The sequence below is a fragment of the Cheilinus undulatus genome, linkage group 4, assembly GCF_018320785.1.
Source record: "Cheilinus undulatus linkage group 4, ASM1832078v1, whole genome shotgun sequence".
NCBI classification, from domain to species: Eukaryota; Metazoa; Chordata; class Actinopteri; order Labriformes; family Labridae; genus Cheilinus; species Cheilinus undulatus.
Window position 1 is genome coordinate 29012491 of NC_054868.1, and position 23998 is coordinate 29036488.

The 23998-nt window shown below is 40.0% G+C and overlaps 3 protein-coding genes across 5 annotated transcripts; 2 read left to right on the forward strand and 1 right to left on the reverse strand.

The window, feature by feature from the left end:
* The first annotated feature begins 2355 nt into the window (after positions 1 to 2355).
* fbxo10 (F-box protein 10) lies at positions 2356 to 10588 on the forward strand. Of its 2 annotated transcripts, none has more exons than XM_041784573.1 (11): positions 2356 to 2567; positions 2991 to 3620; positions 3869 to 4675; positions 4861 to 5010; positions 6599 to 6735; positions 7660 to 7730; positions 7848 to 8000; positions 8085 to 8435; positions 8519 to 8829; positions 8928 to 9115; positions 10130 to 10588. In XM_041784573.1, exons 2-11 carry the CDS (start codon positions 3036 to 3038, stop codon positions 10308 to 10310), a joined length of 2934 nt encoding a protein of 977 aa, XP_041640507.1. In that variant the 5' UTR covers positions 2356 to 2567; positions 2991 to 3035; the 3' UTR covers positions 10311 to 10588. The 2 variants fall into 2 exon arrangements, with proteins under 2 accessions (XP_041640507.1, XP_041640508.1); XM_041784574.1 differs by having other exon boundaries at positions 2356 to 2478.
* A 665-nt stretch (positions 10589 to 11253) lies between these two features.
* polr1e (RNA polymerase I subunit E) lies at positions 11254 to 16499 on the reverse strand. The gene is made up of 12 exons (XM_041784578.1): positions 16431 to 16499; positions 15759 to 15862; positions 15582 to 15658; positions 15406 to 15491; positions 15136 to 15191; positions 14881 to 15025; positions 14324 to 14428; positions 14091 to 14187; positions 13866 to 13996; positions 13691 to 13772; positions 13250 to 13381; positions 11254 to 11485 (listed from the first exon to the last, which is right to left on the reverse strand). The coding sequence occupies exons 1-12, from the start codon at positions 16492 to 16494 to the stop codon at positions 11320 to 11322; spliced, it is 1245 nt and encodes a 414-aa protein (XP_041640512.1). The 5' UTR covers positions 16495 to 16499; the 3' UTR covers positions 11254 to 11319.
* A 523-nt stretch (positions 16500 to 17022) lies between these two features.
* On the forward strand, positions 17023 to 23939 carry LOC121508073 (zinc finger and BTB domain-containing protein 5). Of its 2 annotated transcripts, XM_041784575.1 has the most exons (4): positions 17023 to 17349; positions 18042 to 18254; positions 18459 to 19295; positions 20474 to 23939. In XM_041784575.1, exons 2-4 carry the CDS (start codon positions 18045 to 18047, stop codon positions 21635 to 21637), a joined length of 2211 nt encoding a protein of 736 aa, XP_041640509.1. In that variant the 5' UTR covers positions 17023 to 17349; positions 18042 to 18044; the 3' UTR covers positions 21638 to 23939. The 2 variants fall into 2 exon arrangements, with proteins under 2 accessions (XP_041640509.1, XP_041640510.1); XM_041784576.1 differs by lacking the exon at positions 17023 to 17349 and having other exon boundaries at positions 18025 to 18254.
* The last annotated feature ends 59 nt before the right edge of the window (positions 23940 to 23998 follow it).

Here is a 23998-nt window from a genome sequence, read left to right on the forward strand (position 1 = left end):
ATTTATTTTATTTTATTTATTTATTTCTATTGGGGTTATCTCACTGTGACAAACATGGCATTATTGAAATATTGAGCAGTCTGACAAATGCATTATTTCCTAAAAGGTGCAAAATAAATAAAATGGAATATAAATAATACATATTTATGTACACATAAGCAAAGACATACATACACTCACATGTATACATATATCTCTACATACATATCCATAACATATAAAAGCGTATACATACAAACATAGGAACATAAGTGTAGTAACAAATATACATTCAACAAAGGCTAGGACAATACAGATAGTGTAATATCATAAATGCGTGGAATTCTGTTTTATCATTAGAGTTTAATATAGGTTACTGTGAGCCATCGCCCCCAACAGCAATTGCTGAGTACTACCACTTTTTAGATTTAAGAAACTCCATTAATCTCCCCAGTTGTGATTTACTGATGGTATCAATGTTTCCAAGTTGGAGCATTAATGCTGGCTAACAGTTATCTCATTTTGGAGGTGGAGAGAGTCCCAAGATATTTTTGTGTTCTGATGTTTCAATTATTTACTAAGTGCAACTTTTTAACCACTTTTTTCTGCTTATTTTACAACTTCTATTTGCTATTTAACATCCATTTTTGGCACTTTTTATCACTTTATCCCCTTTATCCCTCATTTCACCACCTTCTCTGCTCATTTTGCCATTTTGAAGCCCATTTCTGCCACTTTCCACATTTTTGCCTCTTTCAACACATTTTCTGCACCCTTAACTACTTTTTACAATTTTCTATGCCCACCCTGCTGTTTTTGATCTCTTTTTTACCATTTAACATCGACTTTTACTACCTTAAACCCATTGTAACCACTTTAAACCCATTTTGTTAGCTCTAAAATCCAATTTCACCACCTTTTTTGCACATTTTCTGCCACCTTTAACCCATTTATGACACTGTTTTTCCTCATTTTACCACCTTCTCTGCTATTAAACCAATTTGAAGCCCTTTTTGCCCATTTTAACCCCTTCTCATGACTTTTCTTCCAGTTTTTGCCATTTATGACCCAATTTTCCACTTTCCACCTCTTTTGCCTGTTGTCCAATTTTGGCCAACCTTTACCCATTTTTACCACTTTCCATGCCCATTCTTGCAGTTTTTAATTGTGTTTCTACTACTTGATTACATCCATTTTGCCACCTTAAAACCATTTGTGGTACTTGTAACCCATTTGATCACTTTTAAGCACATTTTGTCACTTTTGGCCCATTTTAACCTTTTTTTGCCCCATTATTCAATATTTTTCTTTAAAGTTGTCTGAATTTCTTCATTATTTTTTTGGCATCCTGACATTAGTGCACATAATGGCTTAGCTATGAAGCCTGACTTTACTTTCCAAATGGTTTAGTTTAATGTTGTTGACAACACACATTGTTCACATTTCCAAAGAAAGGCAAGAAAAAAATCTGTTTTTCAAAATGGTGTTTATATTTTTAAAAAGGCTATATAATTTGGCAAAAAAAAAAAAAAACATAAAACATGTGTTGCTTTGATAAGAGTGGTCATTATTCAGGTAAAAAAAAAAAAGTAGTAAGAAATATTGTCATCATAGCTTATCTTTACAATGGACCATTTGGCTGAGCCCCAGAGAGGCTACTCTCCACTTTATCCCCCCTTATGGACGGCCTTGCATACACATATAAAAGCAATATAGTGCATTGTCTATACAGCTCATATTTTGTGATCATACATAAAAACATTATTGCCTGGTTGAATTTAAAATTTGGTTTGGGTTCCCATTTTATTACTAGCCTCCAGCAGAGTTTATGAGAATACTATTACACATTCTTATCATTAAACCTCCCTTCAGAGGAAATCTGTGACTTCATTTTTTTTTTTTTTTTTTTTTTTTTTTTGCTTGAGAAAAAAACGACAACAAACCACTGTATCATCATGAAAAGAGAAATATCATACATGTTCTCTTGATATGACACCAAACATGCTTGACTCTTAATTGATTTGATTCTTTAAGGGAAAGTAAAATAAATAAAAAAACAAACACTGCAATATCATAAAATGTAAATTGTGCCAAACATTTCGAGCAAGTTAAGGGTCTCACTTATTTGGACGTATAAGAATAGGCTGAAAGAGCTGATAAACACTTTCTCTATAGCTATTTGTGAGGCTGGATTGGATGGAACGCTGTAAGATGGAGATAAGGAAAAAAAGCCACCCACTCTCCTTAGCATCAAGGTTAACCACATCCGTATTAAACAGGAATTAATGAGTGGTTAACAACCATGTTAACAACAGACTATCCTCAAAATGTTAACGCCCACTTATGGAAGCGGAAGAAGGACCAGCTCTCCGGCTGCTTCGTGGTTGTCTGCAGCTGCAAACTGGAAGCAGTTGAACTCCATTTGGATGGCACATCTGCACTCAGCAGGGATTATTATGAACTTTTTGAGGAAAAACTGGCTCTTGCCGGTCTGAAAGGGTAGGATGATAGATTTAAAGCATATCTTAAACCCGAGCAGACATGTGTTGATGCATCCAGCCTTCTAAAAATGAGAAGCTGTTAGAAAGGTAAGGGTTTTCTTTGTAACGGATGTGATGCTGTGCTTTGTCGTGTGGTATGCTAACGTTAGATACGCAAGGTTGCCGTGAAATAACGCTTTTACATCGCCAGCCAGCCATCCGTTATCGTCGCAAACTTTCAACACAAGTGTAAAGTCAGTGGATAGTTGACCAAAAGAATACATTTGAGGAAAAACAGAGGATTTTCATCATGTATGTTTTGCTTCGTGTTGTTTCCCTGTGAAATGACACGTCTGCTGGAGGCAGCAACAGTTAGCTACTGTAGCACTGGTGGTGTATCTGCTTTGTCGTTTAAAGCCCCGCTGTCTGCATGTTTATCTGTATTGTTGTTGTGAAACGGTTAGCGCAAGCAGTTTCCTGTTATGCTAACTGCGCGTGCGTGCGTGTGTGCATGTGACTGACTGTTTCCAGGTACTCCTCCAGTCACGGTGCTCCCCCGCTGGTGTCTTTGCTGTCATGGAGGTGGGCAGCCTCCCCGTGGAGCTGTGGAGGGTTATTTTAGCCTACCTCCCCCTCCCTGACCTGGGCCGCTGCTGCCAGGTGTGCCGTGCCTGGCGGGAACTCGTCATCTCTCTTGATAACACCCGCTGGAGGCAACTGTGTCTGGGATGCCCTGAGTGCCGACATCCCAACTGGCCTAGTCAGCCCCACCTGGAGCCCCCTTCCTGGAGAGAGGCCCTGAAACAGCACGCGCTGGCCACCAGGACCTGGACCCAAAACGGGCCAGAGCTCCAGTCCTCTGCTTGTCTCCTTTTTTTCCGTCGTCGCAAAGATCGCAGGGTTTGGCACGTGGGGCCTGGATGTGAGTTTGAGACTCTGCGTGGGGCTCTAGGGGTGGTGGGGCCATATGACCGTGTGGTTCTTCACCCAGGAGTTTATGAGGAGCAGGCTGAAATTGTGCTGAAGGTGCCCGTGGAGCTGGTCGGGCTGGGGCGACTGGGAGAGGTGGCCCTTCTTGTGTGTATAGAGCAGCAGTGCCCGACTGCCAGGCTGTGTAACCTGGTGTTCATGCCGCCCTGGTTCTCCACTGTAGTCTACAAGGTAAAGAAAAGATGTACACAGGATTGTTTCTGTTCAGCACTATTCATTAACTAGTTAAAACCAAGAGATGTGCTTGACCAAAAGGCCTTTTATGAGTGCTGGTATTAAAATAAAACAGCACAGGGACTTTATTTTCTGCAAATTAACTTGATCAAGCCATAAGCCAGAAATATCTTAAATTAAAGGCTAATCATTTTCTTTGTTGCTGAATCTATGCCAGTCAATTATATCACATTTCTCTGTTCTAGACATCTTGGGGCCATGTCCAACTTGACAACTGCAACTTTGAGGGAGCCCAGCTGCAAATCCGTGGCCCAGGAACATGCCAGGCTCGCTTCTGCTCCTTTTCACAAGGCAGCTCTGCCCACTTGCTGGGTGTTGTCCTCAGTCTGTTTGACAGCTGTGACTTCTCAGGAAGTGACACAGCTTCAGTGACCGTTGAAGGCCCTCCAGTTTCAGAAAAAAACTGGGCTTGTAAACACTTGGTTGCCCTTACTAGGACGTTCCCATCTTGTGGCGTGTCTGGGAGTTACAATTGCTCTCCATTTGATGGCTCTACTGATGGCCAGAAAAAACTTGGAACTAATATCAAAAAGGAGCCAGTAAGCCTGGAAGACTTCCAGAGGAGGACAGGGGTAGACCTGGTGTGTCAGGGAACAGTGATTGAAGATGGCTGGAGTGATGATGAACGCAGTGAGGGAGAGGAGGAGAACAAAGACAACACCAAAAACTTGAGTACAGGGGATTACAAAATCCAGTATGACCATCATGGCCTTTCACATTTGCTCAGACCTCGGCCAGATGGCTCTCTGCCACTGACTTCATCCCCGGATCCTCCATCTGCAACCCCTGAACCCCTCACTCTTCAGCAAGAATTAGACAGGGACCCAGTGGCTCAGATGTTGGTAGCATCCACACTAGGCTGTATCCTCAGACGCTGCCTCTTCAGGGAAGGAAAGGGTGGTGTGCATTTGTCTAATTACGGACAAGCTCGTTTGGAAGGCAATGTTTTCCGTGGGCTGAACTATGCAGTGCGCTGCATCCAAAACTCCACAGTAAGTAAAATCAAATAGCATGACTTTAATCTCTCCTAGAACATGAAACTTTTGAGTGACTTTTTCAGACAGCATGCATTTTGAGTGTTCCAATTTAAGAAGTAGCTAATCTCATGATTGATTCATTAGTAGTTCCTTATTCAGAGTTACCTGAGCTGCCTTTGTGTCTCTCTGATCTCCTTCAGATAGTGATGCTGAGAAATGAGGTGTGTGAGTGCCGTGCCTCAGGTGTGTTCCTGCGCCTTTCTGCTCAGGGTCTCATTGCAGAAAACAATATCCACTCAAATGGGGAGGCGGGTCTGGACATCCGAAAAGGGGCTTACCCTATCATTTTGGTAAGAAAGCTCTGTTGTCTATTAAAACAGTGTTTTTAAAGGAAGAAAGAATCAAATCTTAAATGTGACAAAATAATGTTAGGGTTGTCAAGATTATTGCATTAATGAAGATCAGTTAAGATCAATATGTAGCCATTCATTTTTTTAAATTGGCATTAATCACATGCTTTATTGTCACTTTCAAGCCACTGAAGCATCTCCCTTCAGCAGTGGAGATGTCAAATGAGTCCACTACTGCTCCTTAATGTCTTGTTTCCCTTAAATAAACTTAAAGACAGCTCAGTGAACAAGTCATAGGTCATCTGCACATTGTGTTATAAAACATTTACCTTTTAACTGTACCCCTATTTCCTCTCTATGCATAACAAGTTCCTTTTTCCGTGGTAAAGTGAACTAGTAAAATAACGTTTTTCCAGTTTTAGATTTTTTTTTAAATTGAACTTCATTCATAAAAAAAAGTCTTGCAGTTACAGTTATGAAATAACCACATTGTAGATATTGCAGACTAAGAAATATTTCATAGATAAAACAGAGAAAAAGATCAGAGGTCTAATCGGGAGATTAAATTATGCATCCAACCATTTTAAAAGTAGATACACAAACAGTGGGTTGCTTTTTATAAATCTAACATAGCTACATAATTAATGTTAAAACATAAGCCAATGTAGCCAAGTTAGCTTTAGCAGGCGTAGCTGATGCCTATGCAGTTAGGTACATAACATAGCTGCTTTGTGAGTTTAGGTTTGGCTATTAGCTACATAATTCCATTATCTATAGCGAAGTTAGCTGAGCTTTGGCAAACATGGCTAAAGCTAACTTAACTACGTAGATATATACCGTAGTTTATGCAGCTGCTTTGTGAGCTTAGCTTTAGCTATGTTAGCTATGTAGCTGCTTGAGGTATGTAGCTTAAGCAACTAACGGGGCCAAGTAAGCTATGGCGTCTGCTTTAGCACATTTTCATGGAAGACAAGCTGTTTTCATGTAAGCAGACTTTTCACTCGGCTTCATTAAACATTTTGTAATCAGGTTTTGCAGGTCAGGTTTTTGACTTTTATTTTTTGGTATCCTAACCCTGAATGGAAGTTGAATGCAATTTAATTTTGAAAGTTTTTACTTCTGTTTTTCCATTCTGAGATATACGGCTTCTCAGATGAATGGTCGTGAAAGTTGCTGTCAGAAATGAATGGGCTTAAGTCTGACTGGGTGAAGTTAAAGTTATAGGCTTTGATCTACCAATAAAAGTAGGTTTTTATCCAAACAGGAAGTCAGTTAGTCTTAGTTTAAGACTGTAGAAAAACCTAAAATGACACAAAAACAGATTAAAATGCAAAATAGAGGAGTTTTAAAATGCAACAAGAAAGGATGTGATTATTCATGATTAACTACAGAAATTCTGGGATAAATTGTGATAAATAAAAAATTCTGTATTTTGACAGCCCTTGAAAGTTTCAGTGGAAACTCATAGTGTTAAAACTTTTATCCATCACATTATTAAAGAGGCAAAGCACACTTTTGTTAAACATGTTTGAAATATGACTGCCCTAAGTCAGTCCTTGACACTAAATTTCTGTTCTTCATTCCACAGTGCAACAAAATACATAGTGGTCTGCGTTCAGGGGTTGTTGTCCTTGGCAATGGAAAAGGTTCAATTCGGAGCAACCAGATCTTTAACAACAAGGAAGCGGGTGTATATATTCTCTTCAGTGGGAATCCTGTGGTTAGGTGGGTAGGACTCATGAAACATCCAACGCTTTCAAAAAAAAAAAAAAGCCAAGGAAAGGATGAAAATAGGTTATTTGAGGGCTTAGTCTATGATTTTTAAGGTATCATTCTTACAATAATGATTAGTTAAACTTTAGAAACTTTATAGAATGGACCTTTCTGACTCAACAAACAAAAGAATAATGTTTACAAGTCAGGCGTTACTTTGCTGCCGCGAGCCAGCATGCACAACACCAGACCCTGACACTGAGGCAGTTAAATGAAATGATGCCAATGAACACTTCACTGATAACACCTGTGCTTTTCTACGGCAGCATGTCTTTTGGAAATATACTGATGGAAAAATGTCCCTTAATGTTAAACCTCTGTCGGGCTGTCACTCTTCTAAACTTGCACAATGGTGGATTTTGGTGTCTCTTCAATGTTTATTAGAATAGCATAAACATATTTTTATTGCTGAAGTGCTCTGCTTTATTCTTGTCATTGCCCAGAATTCTGTAGCTCTTGTGAGGAACTAAATTGTTATGGCATACTATATGAATAAAGTTGTACCTCTTATCTCTTTACTGATCTAATCCTGTACATGATTAGGTAATGTTTTGTAGGTAATGTTTTGCTGTGGAAATAAATGGCTGTTTCTTGAGCTTGTTGTTAATCATCTGGTCCGACACCTACCTCGTGACAGCGTTGTCAAGCATTTAAATTACAAAGCAGAAATAGGCAGCCTCATCATTGTTGGTCTTTTTTGCTCTTGTTGGCATTTAAGAGCCATCAGTGTTAATTGCAGTCTGTTTTATAACTAGGTAGAAATCCCCACACAGATAATGTGAAGACCTGAAGTAGTTAGGGTAAATGAGCAAACCCAGTCAGGTATTTCTGCAGAGTCTGAAATATTTGCCTCTGTTCCAATGATTTTCTCTTTAGAGGGAATCACATCTTCCACGGCCAGGCGGCAGGAATCGCCATAAACGAGAATGGAAGAGGAACAATAACTGGTGAGTGTTACTCCTCATTTTACATCAGGATGTTGAATGTGATTTTCTTTTCACCCATTTCAAGAGATATTTACAGAATGGGTATCAATATTTAACATATAAAACATCTAATTCCAGAAAATGTAATCAAAGCAAACCAGTGGGGAGGTGTAGACATCCGGAGGGGAGGTGACCCAATCTTGAGGAACAATTACATCTGTTATGGATATTCAGACGGCGTTGTGGTGGGAGAGAGAGGCCGCGGTCTTATTGAGGGAAACCATGTCTACTGTAAGTACTGTATTTTCAGCCCGATCAGTAATAGCTGCATAAATTTATAGGGTCAAGAAACTAACCTCTTAACTCATCTTTCAGGTAACAAAGGCTGTGGTGTGTGGGTTATGTCATCCAGTCTCCCACAGCTCCTGGGAAACTACATTTCCCATAACTGTATGTACGGACTGGCCGTGTTCTGCAGGAAGGACCCGGAAAACATTGAAGCCAGAGAGGGAAACTGGGCTGGACAGGAAAGGATTGGTGGAGAAGAAGGCAGTGGAGAGAGGAGAGGGGTGGAGGGAGAAGGTAGAGAAGGGCAGGAGAACTTGAATGAAGAGGGTGAACTGTTTGCGTGGGAGAGTGATCTGGACAGTGAAGACGAGCGACATTCTGCCCGTCGCTCTATCAGTGTGGCTCTTGTGGAGAGCAACTGCATAAACTACAATGGAGGTAATATAGAACCCTGTTTAAACAAAAGGTGACTCACCTCTTGTTTCTAATTTTTCCTAAATCTCTCCTCTCTCTTCCTGCAGCGGTTGGTCTGTACGTGAAGAGCAGTGAACCTCTTAATGTTTTTGCTAACTTGGTAAACAGTAACCGTGGCACTGGCATTGCTGTGCTGCAGAGCAGTCAGCTGACCCGGCTGGCCACAAACTGCATTCTTGAAAATGGTCAAGGTGGTGTTATTGTGGAGAAGGACTGCAGAGTAGAGCTTCGTGGTAACGGCATCTATAAAAACAGTGGCCATGGAGTCTCTTTCAGCGGTAATGGGCAGGTGGTGGAGAATGATATGGTTGGAAATCGGGGTTATGGGATCCAAATCTCTGGCAGCGCTGACATCAAGGTGAGACTGAGAGAATTAAGTATGGAATACTTTAAAACCACTCATCACATTCATGCACTTATGCTCCTTTTAATGCCTCTTTTGTGTTCCCTTTTAAGGTGTTGCGAAACCGTGTCCAGCCTGCACAGAGCTGTGCCATTGCTATACTTGGGCTAGTTAAAGGGGTTGTCACTGACAATCTCTTGTTTCAAGGCCATCCAGGAAACAAAAAATCCCTTCTACATATGGATCCTGGTAATGATGGCTGTGTGCTGCGCAACAACAGTGTTCTAAGGCATAATAACAGGTAACTAGGCAACCAAAAGAAAGAGCCAGGGATTCAAAGACCACCAGGAGCTTTATGGTCTTTGTTCTCTCCATTTCCCCTTCTGTACCTGCAAAAAAAAAGTAGCCATTATATGCCAAAATTTACATATATTTAATGACATTATGGAGACTATCTGAAGAACTTGTTTACAATGATGAACCCCCAAACAGTTCTGAAGTGAATTTGACTCTCCCCTGTGCAGCATCACTTCAGGAGGCTAAGAGTTCTTTGTTTTATACTTAAGCAATCCTCAAACCTTTGTGTTTTTCACTGAAAAAAGTGAACTGGACAGCACCTAGTATTAGACAGATGAGGACTTCAACCTCCTGAGACCCTGCATTTACAGTGCAGTTTGCTTGGAATATTGGGGAAATTTGCTTAAAAAAATCTGAATTTTCATGAAAATTGGGGGAATTTTTTTTTAAGTGAACAATTTTTTTAACAGTCTAAATCAAAAATTCTGTCGCTAGTAGATCTCACTGTTTTCACATGTTTACGCAACCTTATTAGAACATATCTAGTGTTTGAAGACAAAAAAGTTTGTATTTCACTCTACAGGGACTTAAAATTTGGGGGAATTTGCTTAAAATTTTTCAGGATTTTCAGGGATTTTTTTGGTGATAATTGTTTTTAAATTTTAACCCTTTTTTAAGTTACTCTCTTAAGGTTCAGGTAATATTTGAGGACATTTTAAAGTATTTTCATGGTAGTTTAAAAAATGTTTAAGAATTTTAGAAGAAATTTCTCGTAATGTGTTTTAAATACATTTTTAGTGTTTGGGAAGATTTTTATGTCTTGGAAATCTCTTATAGTTTTTGAATGAAATTTTCTACGACCTGGCCTTTACAAGTTCCTGTGGTCCATCATCATATGCAGACATCTTTTTTTGGTTAAAAAAAAAAAAAAAACATCCGTATTTGTTTGACAGCAACACTACTCCTGATGTGTGCTAACAAGGAATCTAAGTTATTGTTTATCTCTTTGCCTCTTTAGCTGTACAGCCTCTCCTCCCTGGGTTTTGGAAAACCCTCCCCCTCGCCCACTGTCCAGCTCCCCTTCTGGCCTCTCCTCATCACAATATCCTTCCCGACTTGGGATTTCCATGACGACCAGGATCAGTGCCACTGTAGAAAGCGGTTGCCACAGTGGCAGCATGTTCTGTTCCATCCTGTGAATGCTGGCAAGAACGTAGAGACAAATTTTAATGAGTCACAATTTTGAAGGGGTGTAAATCAAGTAATGAAGCATGCGGACCTTCCTCAGAGAAGCCCTTCTGAAGTGACTCCCTCCCTGGTGGAGGTGGAGTTTCTGTTCCAGGATGCAGGAGGTGACTCTTAGTAAAACCCCTTAAGGGACAACCACCTTCAAGAGCGTTTGAGCCGTGCAGCATTTTGTAAATCTGAAATCAGCCTTTTGTAATTTTATGATGAAAGTCCTGTGCATTCATGTTATCAAGTTAAACTGATGCAAAACAAATTCAAGCATCACCTTCTTACATATTCATACTGAAGCTTTGACTTAATTGTGTACTTTCAAATGCAGACTACATATTCATGTAAAGTTTGCTGACTTTGTTAGTTTGCTCTGTGACTCCTCAGATAGGAAGTGCACTTTTATAAATCCTATCAGGAGTCTAAAGCTTTAGAGACATCAGCTTCAAACATGTTATAAGTAAAGCTGTGCCTTGTTTGACTTTCTAAACAACGATTGTAGCCAGAGGAGGATTGTTTCATTGTGAGGTGTTTATGCAAAAAAAAAAAGAATAGTACAAAAGCCAAATTTAGCTTGTTTCTTGCACAGAACTGCTGTTTCCTACTGAGTCTGTTTTTGTACTATATCTCATTGTGTTTTTACAATGTTGCACTTAAGCACTCTTTGATGAACTTTATTTCATTTTAAACTGTTTTAAAACAATGATATACAATTACAGACTCACCTGGTTATGAGCAGATAAGGAGAAAAGGATGTTTAGTGTGCAATATGTGCTGTCAACAAATGTGCCTATCCGTTTTTGACTGTCAACTTTGTTTTCTGTCATCTGAAATGTGTTGCTTTCTATGTACTTGGCTGCACAGTAAGCATCATGCTCATGAATCATTCAAAAAGTCACCACTCTATTTGTCTACAAAATGCTTTAATAAACAATTCTTATTTGTGGCATTTTCATCTTGTCGTCTTTGTCTTCAGCGCATTTTCTTGCGTTTGCGTCTCTCCATGAATGGATCATATTTGACCAAAGGCAGAATCAGAGAGGCGTGTCTGTGTTCATCATGGAGCCCAGCTTCCTCCGCCTTCCCTCTGGCTGGCTTTGTTAGGCTCAGACCCATAGACTTCGCTACTTCAACCATCCTGTAGGACAACACAAAAATCAGTTGTGCACACTGGCAGAGTTCCTCCAATGCAATTCTTATTCACAAGTTTAACCCCTGCTATCATCAGAAAGCACTACCCTAATAAGCCATATATAGACAAAAATGTCCACTGTGAAAAACATTAATTGAAAATTCACACACACACGTATTTTTTGATTATTTTCACCAATTCCAGTCCTGTCCAAAATGACCAAATATTTGAACATTTGAGGGATTTTAACACATTAAATGCTGATTTCACTGCAAGAAGTTACTTTTTTAAATGAAAAACACAGAAAATGCATTATTTCCTAAAAACATTGGTAGGGTGGCTGGGAGAATTTCTTCAAGAATAGTCCTTACAAATGGCTTTAAAATATTACAGTTAAAATGTCCACTTTATTGACTTACATCTTTCAAAAAAACTTCAGTCCTAATCAAAACTACCACATATTCTAATATTTTCAGGAACTTGTAAACACCAGTTCGAATAAGGGTGTCTCTGTTTTATATGAAAATCACAAATATTGTCTTATTTTCTATACAATACATGAGTGGGGGCTTGGGGATTTTTTTTCCAATTCTAGTCTTGGATGTCTCAGAGGTTAGCAACAAACATTATTTTGGTGCATGTTTTTTTTTTTTTTTTTTTTTTTTTGTAGTGTCCAATTTAAACCTTGCTCCATAAAAAAACAATTCATGGACCAAAAAGTCCACTTATGATAACTCCTATAAAATATTTCGTGACCCAAAACCAACATTGATTGGAGTCCACCAGTGGAAATTTGCATCAATGCATCACACTTCTCTACAGAAGACCTTGTGGTCACTCTGACTGAGCTCCAGAGATTCTGTACAGAGATTGGACAAAGTTCCAGATAAACAACCATCACTGCAGCCCTCCACCAATCTGGGCTTATAGTAGAGTGGCTCTCCTCAGTGCAAAACACATGAAAGCCCACCTAGCTTTTATGTGGGTTTTGTTGTAAACTCCAAGCAGGCTATCATGTGTTTTTCTCTTTAACATTTTGTATTGAATGTTTTATGTTTACAAAATCACTATTTCCAAAACTCAAAATTGTATTTCAACGATATGGATTCAGCCAAGAGCAAGGTACTTTTTTATTACGGCAGCATCATTAATTGATAAGAAAAATGTATCAACGTTATATTGTAAATGTTACATTTTGTTTCATCTTGTTTCTGCAATCCCATCGGAATCCAGCACTCTGCTGGTACCGAGATAATCCTGTGGTTTTTTTGACCAAAGGTAACCCATTCCTACTCAAAAGTTTTAATGATCAAAAAAACTACTTGATCATATCCATGCTATATTATCCCCTTTGTAATATGGACCTGATTTCAAGATTTGATCCAATCGGATGGTTTCCATCTAATTATATTACGACTGAACAGGACCCAGGTGTTATATTTATGGTAGCACATAAAAATACATGGTGTACAATAGTAGTACAGCATCATTACCAAATTAAAATTTAAGCAGAGTCACATGTAAACCGTAACCTATTTTGCTGATAACAAGCAGTGCAGAGAGGGATCCACCACACTTTGCTGGTACTGGCTGGGGTTATGACTTTTTGAGTCAAGGTTCAAAAAGTCAAATTCTTCAGGGTTCCTTGCCAGCACAGGCCACTGGTTCTTTTGCCCTTTCACTTGCTAAGTGTCAAAGTCAATAGTTGGTGAACTCCTCAGTATTAATTTAGGTAACTTTGTGTATCCTGCCCTAGGTCTTTTGTCTCACCTGGCCTCAGTAAGCCCCAGGTCACGGTGCAGTAATGTAAGGTCAGCAGTCATGTGACCCATGTGTAGCAGCAGGGCGAGAGAGAAAGCTGCTAGTTTGACCCGCATGGATGAAGACACTGTGTTGTGAATTCTATAAGGAAAAGAAAAGTATGGTGGAAAAATGAGCATTATTGTGTTTAATATGCAAGACTTAGAAGCCAAGATATTTGAAAGTGTAAATTCAATAAAATTAAAGAAAAACTTTTAAAGTTGTTACATTATTGTGTCAATTAAGAACAAATGTATCAGCAAAACACTGCAAAAGCTGCCACTTCATTCACAAAAAAAGCAATTCCCATGTATTTTTTACATGCAGTTAAATTTTCATCAACTGAACACATTCCTGAGGCAGTGACAAAGACACTGATATTTCATAAACTGAGTGATATCACCTTTATACCTTCCATTTTTGAAAGTCTCCACTGTGAATGTTCTAAACAGTTTGTTCTGAATGATGCGAGGGCAACCCTCCTCCTGGCCAACTGTACGTGTAGACATAAAAAGCCATTAGCCTGTGTTCTACAGATATTTGTGGAAGAACTTTTCAATCATGTCAAATGAAAGCAGAGACTCACACTTTCGGGTGATGCTTCTTTGCCGCACCAGTTTGAAAAGCAGAGAGAGGTAGAAGGCACAGCGTGCTGTTTTATCCCTGGCTTCATCTACAGTTGGCATGTTCTCCAAGAACTTCAAAATACTTAAGCACCTTTGATAAGATAAAAAAACAAAACAAAAGCAAGATCACAAGAAATCAAATGTAACCTCGTACAGAAAGTATGAACCTTTCTTCTATAACATACCCTCCTTCATCTCTCATCTTCTGCAGTTCTTCTGACGTGAGTGCTGCCATTTTGGAACCTGCCTGATCCAAAGCTTTGAACTCATCTGGACTCAGAACTGAAGATATCCATTAAGGAAAGTAGGCCTAACAAACTGCCTCAGCTTCAGATTTTAACTCCAACTATATCACCTGTGCAGCTTCTGAAGCTCTCTTAATGTCTTATTGATGCCACATAAACAGGATTAAGGATACGATCATCAAATGGGTAGATGTTCTCAGCTTTGTCAGCGTCTGCAGTGCAAGGAGGGAGATGAAGCGCCAGGTCCCCTTGGGACTCAGCCACTTCTTGTTGTAAAGCTGAGGGGAGACAGAAGTGTACAAATGACAACGATAAGACACGAAATCAGAATCATCTTCTTTATAATAACAGCCAATAAGTACAAACTTAAGATGCAGCTCCCTTTCTATGTGCTTTTATTTGTGTGAATTTCTTTGTGCTTAAAATTAACAGATTCTCCTTCTTTTTTTAGACCCAAGTATTAACCACATGTATGAATGTATGCATATATATTAAATGGCATGTACATCATTAGTCTCAGTCCTGATGTATCAATATATTGAATTTATCATTATTTATTCTCCAATTCTATTTTTATTGGCGTTACAACTTAAACAAAAGTTTAAATCACAAAAAAGAAGAAACTGAGCATTAAGAGAAACCTTTTACAATTTTTTGTAAAGACCCAAGCATTTTGTACCATTACTCTAATCACTTTTATCATCGTCTAGCTACGAACTGTGTGCCTTACCTTCTAAGCCTTTCTGGTCAATTACACTGCTGGCAGCTTTAGCCACAGCTTGATGCAGAGTATCGCTGCCCACCTGATTAAGCCTGCGGGAGCTCAAGGCTCTCTTCTGTTTGTTGGTTCCAAATGCCTCAATCAAAGAGTCAACCTTTGGTGAAAATGTAATGCAAGATGGAAACATTAGCATGAAGATTGTTGTTGTTGTTGATTGCAGAGTCATGTATTCTCTTAAATGAATGAAAAACAGGAAAAGCCTGCCTTGTCTCTGTATGTCTGTGAAGTGTCCTGAGCAGTAGCAGTCTCTGTTTCCTCTCCTGATGAGAAAATGTTTTAAAAGAAGATACATACAGTGGATTCATGTTGACAAGATCCGGACCCTATTGTAATCCTCTGCATAGCATCAAATATTTAGGTTCACGGAGATTGACTTATTTTCTATGATGCAACATGGAGTGTACATGAAATCTTAAGACAATGATTTGGCATTCAGTTTTATAATTAAAATGATGGTGATTATTTTCCTTTTACCTGGTATAACAGGTCGCATATTGAACAGCTGAGCACTGTGCACCTCCATCTGCATGGTCTGCTTATTTAAGACTCCTACATAATATCTAAAGAAATACAAAAAAGTAAACTGTATTACTCTTTTAATAGTGATGGTCACTGCAATCACAGTTTCATTTTAAGTTAAACCAACCTACTTGCAAAGACTGTTGCATTTCATGGAACCTGCTCCAAAATTATTTCCAACGTAGGAAAGTCTGTCAGATTCAGCAACCTAATCGAAGGGAAAACATACCATTGTCTCAAAGACACAAGAAAACAAGCCATCATTAAACATCATGCAGTGACGACAAGGACAGTTTATAATTTCTCACCACTATCCGTCTGCTCTTTTTTCTTGGGTTGCTTTCATCTGCATGTTTGTACATCGAGAAATCCAGTTCATTTGCATTTTTGACGATTCCGTTTGAAAAACGAACTGTGAGAGGGAGAAAACTGATTAAAAATCACTATCACCAACTACAACTACTACAACTATCATCAATCCCTTAGTTTCATGCCGTCACGATCAATTCGATATGATAGCCTGGAAGTGCGATACACAATTACAAAGTCTGACAGACTTTTACAAAGCTTGAAACTAATTTAAATTAGGAAAAAACATTTAAACATTTCCCATTTAATAGAAACACATGTACAAAAATGCTCAACAAATATACATTTGACAAAACACTTTCACCAATGACAAAACAAGACTATTAGATCACGTAAACGTTCAATTGAAACAATACAAGCGAAAAAAATGCCAAATGACGATTAGTATTACACTTGATTATAACTAAGGAATTCGAAAATACAAGAATTCTTGTACATCGCAAGAGTAAAGTCAGATACGTAAAGCCTTGGGTGATGCGTCGTGCCCACGTGCACAGAACAAGAAAACTGTTAAAAGTAGAGAATACGTGCAGGGCCTCACTTAAAGGACAAACATTGAAGTTGATTTGAATTGGATATTTCGATAACCAAAGTCTTAGTTGGATACGCACCAATTACAGCTTTATCTGAATCGCCATCCTCTCCACAACACACCAACGAGCAAGGGGCAGCCATGTTTGTTGTCCTGAGTTTCCAGATGAGGCAAGAGAAGTCACTCTGATGTAGGTTGGTCTTCGCCAACTTATTTTGCTGACGTTTAAGATTCGCTTTCTCTGCCGTAAGGATGTATGGATTGTCACATGTTTACTATGTCCAAATCGTTTTTGATGTCGGAAAACTACTTAATAACACACTTAAATGTGTTTCAACATGGCGAAGTAATCAAATTTGAGGGGTTTATCTTGACAGCTTGTGCTATCTTTGGGAGAAGATTCCAGCAGCGACATCATGTGGTGAAACGTATAACTGCAGCCCTTTACCTCGACCAGGTCATGGACATGTAGTGAAGCACAGCGCCACCCTGTGAGTCTGGTTGGTAATAACCCGTCTGAGTGTGATAACATATTTTAAAATTATAACAGATGCATGTCGAATACTGATAGGGATTTGAGATAAACATTTGTCATGTCAAAGTAGGTGTTTGCTCACCGTGCCTCCTTAGTGACACGGTGGCAGACCTTAACAGCCGCTCCAGACAAACATCAACCGTGTGTGACCTCACATCACTGCCAGCTTCCGCCCCCACTGCCAAACCATCACATGCGAGTGAATTATCAGGTAGCGAGGACTGCAGGGGATGTGAGATGTATCAGCAGAAACGTTAGCCAGCTAAAGCAACATTTGATGGGAAATATTCGTCTCAGATAAGCGGTCCCGCCAGGTGACCGAAAGCTAGCCGCTACCTCTGTTTTGGCTAACGAAGCTAACGGGCAGTTTTCTGGTCAGTAGCCAGCTAACTTTAGCTAAGTCAGTTTCTAGTCAAGGCCTCATTCCTGTCTCCACTCTGCCTAAGCTTCCGGATAATTCAAGGTAACGTTATCCATTACAGACTCTCACTAAATAACACAAGGCTGCGTATTTGCTGTTTTAGATACTCATAAAAGGCAACTATCTTCGTTTTAGCCAAGTTAAATGTTAGCTGACTTTCTAGTTTATATGTAACTTGACTTACTACAATGCAGAACACATTGTGTCTCCTTTAACATTAGCGTTTCCGTTATTTATACGGGTGTTTTGTTAAGTACAAACCTTAGCTGTACACAACTGGATAAGCAATAATAAGAGTTGTTTGGCAGCCTACAACTTTACACTTTAGAGGAAAAACATTGTATTCAGGCATGTTTACTATTCTCATTAAAAGTTTTGCATTGTTTCGTGTGTTAAACCAGCCTTTCACCCTAGTACAACTTTTGCCGTTTTTGGAGTTTTGTTAAGTAACATCATTACCGTATTATTAATCCAAGGTGACCCTCAAACACTATTTTATTTTGTGTTAAACATCAGTCAAAACCCATCTTTACTTCTTGTTTTGGGCCTATATCATTACATTCTCAAAAGCTGCAACTATTTTAACAGTTGGTTCCAAAAAGTAGTGAAAAAGGACCCATAACATTTTAACCACTGAATCTGTGAGGTCTAAAGGATAAATATATATTGAATAAATGCTCCATCTTAACAAAATTTTAATCCTCCTATTAACCTTTGTGTCCTCCTGTACCAAGGTCATGGATTTCCCAGGCCACTTCGAGCAGATCTTCCAGCAGCTCAACTATCAGCGTGTCCATGGTCAGCTGTGCGATTGTGTCATCGTGGTGGGCAGTCGACACTTTAAGGCCCATCGCTCCGTGCTGGCAGCCTGCAGCACCCACTTCAGGGCTCTGTTTACTGTTGCAGAGGGAGATTCTAGCATGAATATGATACAGCTGGACAGTGAGGTTAGGAGCTTGACAATATTGTGTCAAAGTTGAAAGGATGATGACATTACTGCAATATTTATGGTTTTAAAAGTGATACTGTTCAAATGAGTGTCTTTAACTTAAACACTAGGAAACTATTGAATGTAAAACTACTGTAATGTTTTGAACTCTCTTTAGATGTTTTTTGCCATTAAGATCAATCCTCCTCTCTTGTTTTTGCAGGTGGTGACAGCTGAAGCCTTTGCTGCTCTAGTGGACATGATGTACACTTCCACACTGATGCTGGGCGAGAGCAATGTCATGGATATCCTCCTTGCAGCCTCACACTTGCACCTCAACAACGTAGTCAAGGCCTGCAAACACTACCTGACCACACGCACCTTACCCATGTCCCCTCCCTCGGACAGGCCCATCCATCACCATGCTCAGCAGGAGCAGCAGAGGCACAGACAACAGCAGCAACAAGTAGCAGATATGGCAGTGAATCCTAGTCTAGGAGCTAATGCTAACCTCAGTGCAAATGCTGTTACATCAAAGATGCAGCGCTCCTTCCTCCTGCAACAGCTGGGGCTCAGCTTGGTGAGCTCAGCTTTAGGTGGGATGGAGGAGGATGGGGTTGGAGATATAGTAGGCAGTAGAGTTGAGCAGAGAGCCTCCTTCCCAATCCGCCGCTTCCACAAACGCAAGCCCTCTCTGGCCCTGGGCCTTTCAGAGGAGAGACCCAGGCAGAGGCAGCGCCCCTCTGTCCCTAACCTGGGGCTGCTGGGAGAAGGAGGAGGGAACACAGACAGAGAGGAAGGAGGGCTCCTCTCCCCTGACTCCCACAAGATGGGGGATGACTCCAAAAAGGATGGAGCTATCACTGGTCTTGTGGCCCAAGATGATCCTCAGATGCCGAGCCAGTCAGACAGCGGACGTTGTGAAGGGGAGGATTTGGGGAGAATGCAAGGAGTGAACAAGGAGGAAGACATGGAGGACCAGGACCAGCATGACAGCAGGGCGGGGGTGAAGATAAAATCAGGGACAGAGGAGGATGAGGCTGAGGAACAGGAACAGAAGGTAATGCTTGGGCTTACTTGTTGATTCTGACAGGGTGGCTTATTCAATTTATCTTCTTTCTGTTACCAGTTTTGATGAGGTTTGGTGCTACAGCTGTGCTGCTTGAGTGTTCTGTGTAGGGTTTTGTTAACTATTTCTACCTGAACAGGTATTCTAATGAAAAATTAAATAATTAGAGCTTATGCTATCTGTTTATTTTATAAAAAGCACATGTTTGAAAGATTTGATAATTTGCACGATGTCAAATCAAGAAAATAAGCACAAAATGAGCTGTCATTAGTTGTATTATAAGACCTGAAACCATTAAGACTAGTGATGCACGATAAGTATTTTTTTTTAACCGATAACGATAACCGATAATTTCCTACTCCTGAATACTTAGGCTACATGTCTGTAGTCGCCATGTTTCACGTTATTCCTCAGTAGCTGCGCATGCGCAGGTCGATAGCGGCTACATCACGTGTTTTGTTGCTCTGATTGGCCCATGGAGATGTGACAAACAGAACGTTCAGAAAAGAAAATGTGTAGACTACCTTTGAATATCCACTGAGCTGTCTTTGTTTTTTTAAAGTTAATCGAAATACCTAATAGCTGTGGTGGACTTTTTTACATCACTGTGGCTGCAGGGAGACGATGCGGCAGTGGCTTGACCATGTGCTGAAAGGAACAATAAAGCATGCCAAAAAAATCCATTATTATGGACTTTAGTCTTGATTAACGCATTTTTTTCTGGCAGACCTAGTTCTTAATCAAACTTACTGAAATTCACGCAAACATGTAACACATAGCAGCCTGCAAGAGAGTATAACTCCCCAAGATGTTTCTTAGATTTGTCGGTAAGAGAAAAGTCTGGGGCTGACTGACGACTCTGTTCTTAAAATTGTTTACACATGTATTCATAAATTTCTGTGTTTTTTGTTGTGAAACTTATGCATGCTTTTTTCTGATTGGCGTAGTACAACACTCCTTAAATGTCCATACAAAAGCCTGAGGTTACAAGGCTGTGTGCATGTACTGTACATAGAGACAGGGAGAATTCAGGACTGAACATTTTAAATGTAAAAATTATTGCACACAAACTTATGAGAAACTGGTTGTTCTAAAAAAAAAAGTAATGCATTTGATCTTTAAGAAATTTCCTTTCGCTTTAAATTAAACTCCTCCTTTGCTTTGTTTAGGTGGCGGTTAAACGAGAACCACTAAGTTCTCCGGAGCCAGCAGATGAAATCAGTGACGTAACATCGCAGGCTGAAGGTAGCGACCCAGCTGAGCCTGGAGGCCGAGAGGAGGAGGAGGAGGAGAAGGCAGAGCTGAGCCCAGAGAGCAGCGACCGCAGCTTCACCTCCGAGCCCCAACCCAACTCGGACTCCCTGCTGCAGCCTAGCTCCCAGCTTCTCCTCAAGAGTGGCGTTGGAGGAGGCAGTGGAGGGAGAGGAGGCTTTGGCTGTAATAGTGAATTAGGGGGCAAACCTGGTTTTAGTATTTCCAGCTTTCTCAGCCCAAAGGATTTCAGGAGTGGTGGTTCGGGGATGGTCTCTGGAGAGGATGAACTCCCTAACACTACCACGGGTGATGCAGTAGCACATCACTTTCTGCTCAGACAGGATGCTGCTGGGCCATCTGGCTCTGCTTCTTCACTTCTGCAGTCAGGTCCACTCAGTGCTGAGAGCCACAGCGGATTCAGAGACAGCCTACAAGCTGATTCTTTATTCCTCCGCCCTATGCATGATGGCTTAGGAAACCCTAGAGCAACTGGGGAGAGTGGTAGTGGAGGGGTGGATCCATTCAGTTTGGACTTTCAGCACTCTAGTCTGGGCCTTCATTCCATAGGGCGACCCTCACGGGGTGCAGGAGGAGCCAGTTCAGCTGCCCTGGGTTACCCAGGTTACAGGCGTATTGCTCCAAAAATGACCACTGGCATGGGAGGAGAAGAAGGAGTAAGTGCTGTTCTCCAGGATGCCGCCTCTTCTTCCTCAAGCCTGGCAAGCCCTCTTCTTCTAAACAAGAATGGAGGATATGAGATGAACAGCGGCAGGCCCACCTCCCTCCCCCCTCAGCTGACCCGAGCCTCAGCCGACGTCCTGTCCAAGTGCAAGAAGGCTCTGTCAGAGCATAATGTCCTGGTTGTGGAAGGAGCTCGGAAATACGCCTGTAAAATTTGTTGTAAAACCTTCCTGACTCTGACTGACTGTAAGAAACATATCCGAGTCCACACAGGAGAGAAACCCTATGCATGTCTCAAATGTGGGAAGCGATTCAGTCAGTCCTCACACTTGTACAAGCATTCCAAAACCACCTGCTTGCGCTGGCAGAACAGCAACATGGCCAACGGTCTGCTGTAGAACTGGGTCTATCACACCTGAGTAAAAGATGACACCATTAGATATGTAAAGTCCCAAAAAAGTTAAGGTTTCCCTGAAGCTGCAGCAAAGCAGTGGGATCTGATCAGCTGTTGAAACAGTCCTGATCACAGACCAAAGAGGGCAACAATAATGTATTCGTATATTTTCTTTTTTCAAGGAGAAACTCTACTATGAAGGCTGTAAAATATAGGTTATAAGAATACAGGACAAGCAGAAACAGAGCCTTCATTTTGTATGCTGTTCTGCAGACCTATCAGAGCAGTATTCTGAGGATTTTACATCAGCATTAATACATGGGACCCATGAAGTTTCTATAACATGACGCTCGCTAGTCTTGGCAGTCTTGTCATGGTTTTTAAAGCTGCCACACTGTTGGCTATCTTGAATTTCTTCAAGGTCTCATATGGGCCCTCTTAAGTGAACTTCAGATCTTTTGGAGTGTTTCTTTAATGCTAAACATGTCATTTGTAGAAAGATATTTGAAGCATATGAAGCTCAGTTATCAAACACTCAATTTAAAGAGGCAGCTGTGAAACAAAAATATCAACAAAAATGATTATGTGAATAGTGTCCTTATGTGAAGACTTTTCATTGCACATTTGTAAAATGTAGCATTAATCCACATCAGACTGTTCAATCATTTTAAGTGAACATAATGACTGGCCTCGTTCTGTGTAATGGCAGCAGTTATTCAGAGTGAGGGCTAAGTGATGCAGTCATTTTGGGTCCTAGCTAATATAAATGTATTCCTGTAAGTGCTGTTTATGGTTGTGTTCTCTTTATATGTAATGTACTGTTTAAAAAGGTGGATTGAATCAGATTCAGTCCTGTGCGGCAGACTCAAAATCTGCTTTGACAAGTTCCGCTTACAGAAAGGGTTACAGAGAATAAAGTGCCAGTTTTTTTTGACTGTTTGTATGCAGAGGAAAAATCATTTAAAGTCTTGTGATTTTAATTGTCATTTTAACCTGTGTGTTGGTGTGATCGGGACAAAAGCTCTTGAACAAAGAAACAGAAAAACCACCCAACCTTTCAAAGTGTGACTGATCAAAGATGTTGAGCTCCTTAGTTACCATTTAATGGCCTTTGTTAGAAGTGTTGCCGAGTTAAGTTTAAGCTGAGAGAATGATTGTTTGGTACTGGTGGGGACAAAATGAATTCATTTAATGCTGTAGAGTTTTTTTTAGCATACTTTGAATTGCTTTAATCAACCTCTGGCCCCAGTTTGTACTGACCAGACGGAGCTTTTACTCAAAGAATCATGTTGCACTGTTTACACAAGCATAAAAAAGTATACCATCTTTGTATTCACACTAGGTAAAAGGTGCTTTTTCCTTGCCACTTAATACCCAAATAACATCTTAACAGAAATAATTAGGTGTATGTGCACTTTATTTTGTGTCCTGGTATGTTAACCAAAAATCAGTGTTGATTTTATAATACTAAAATACTGAAGTGCACTAACTAAATCTCCCTCCATTATGTTTCTGATTGTAAATGACAATGTAAAAGTTTGTATGCGCCGTTCACACATTAGTCTCTCAGATCACAGGTGTACTGATGTGTATAGTTTGTTAATGACTAAAAAAAGGCAAAGAAGTTGTGCTTTGTGAGCAGAGTTGAAAGATATTGCACATTTGTTGATGGTTTCATCATTTTCTCTAAAGAACACTTGAGGAGTATCTGTTTAAGTTTACTAGGGTACTTGATACAAGTGCGTTATACAGTACACATATTATCTTTATACATTTATGGTTCCATTATTGTACAAAAGCACTTGGACAAATTATTCTTTTTTTTTTCTTATATATTTACTAGAATGTTGAACTATGTTGAAAAAGTTGCTGCATTGCAAATGTTTAAGTCAGCCATCTCTTAAAGGTCTTGTTTTTCAGCCAAGGGTAGTTGAATCTACAACCAGATTTCACAGATTGGTTCGATAAAGGAGTTGGAGCAGACTTCCTCTCATTTGTGAATAAGAGCAGCTTCACGTGTAGAAAGCTGGTTTATGGAGTCAGTGTTCTTGCAGTTGTATAGTTCAGTTTTAGTGAACCAAAATGAAAAAAAATTTAACTTTAAGTACATGTTTGTGTTTTTGTAGACTTCTTTGCTTGCTGTATTGTCACATACACTGTCCAGGAGAAACACAGTCATTAATTCCATTTTTTTGTACTGTACTGTAGAGTCATTACACTGTCACCATGTACACAATGAAAATGAACACTTTAAAATGGATAATATTGACTTCAGATGTCAGAAGAAAAAAATACTTGCCAACAAACTACTAGATCGGTGCTGAAGTCTTTAAATCTTAGCAGCAAAAATAACTGATAACTAAAA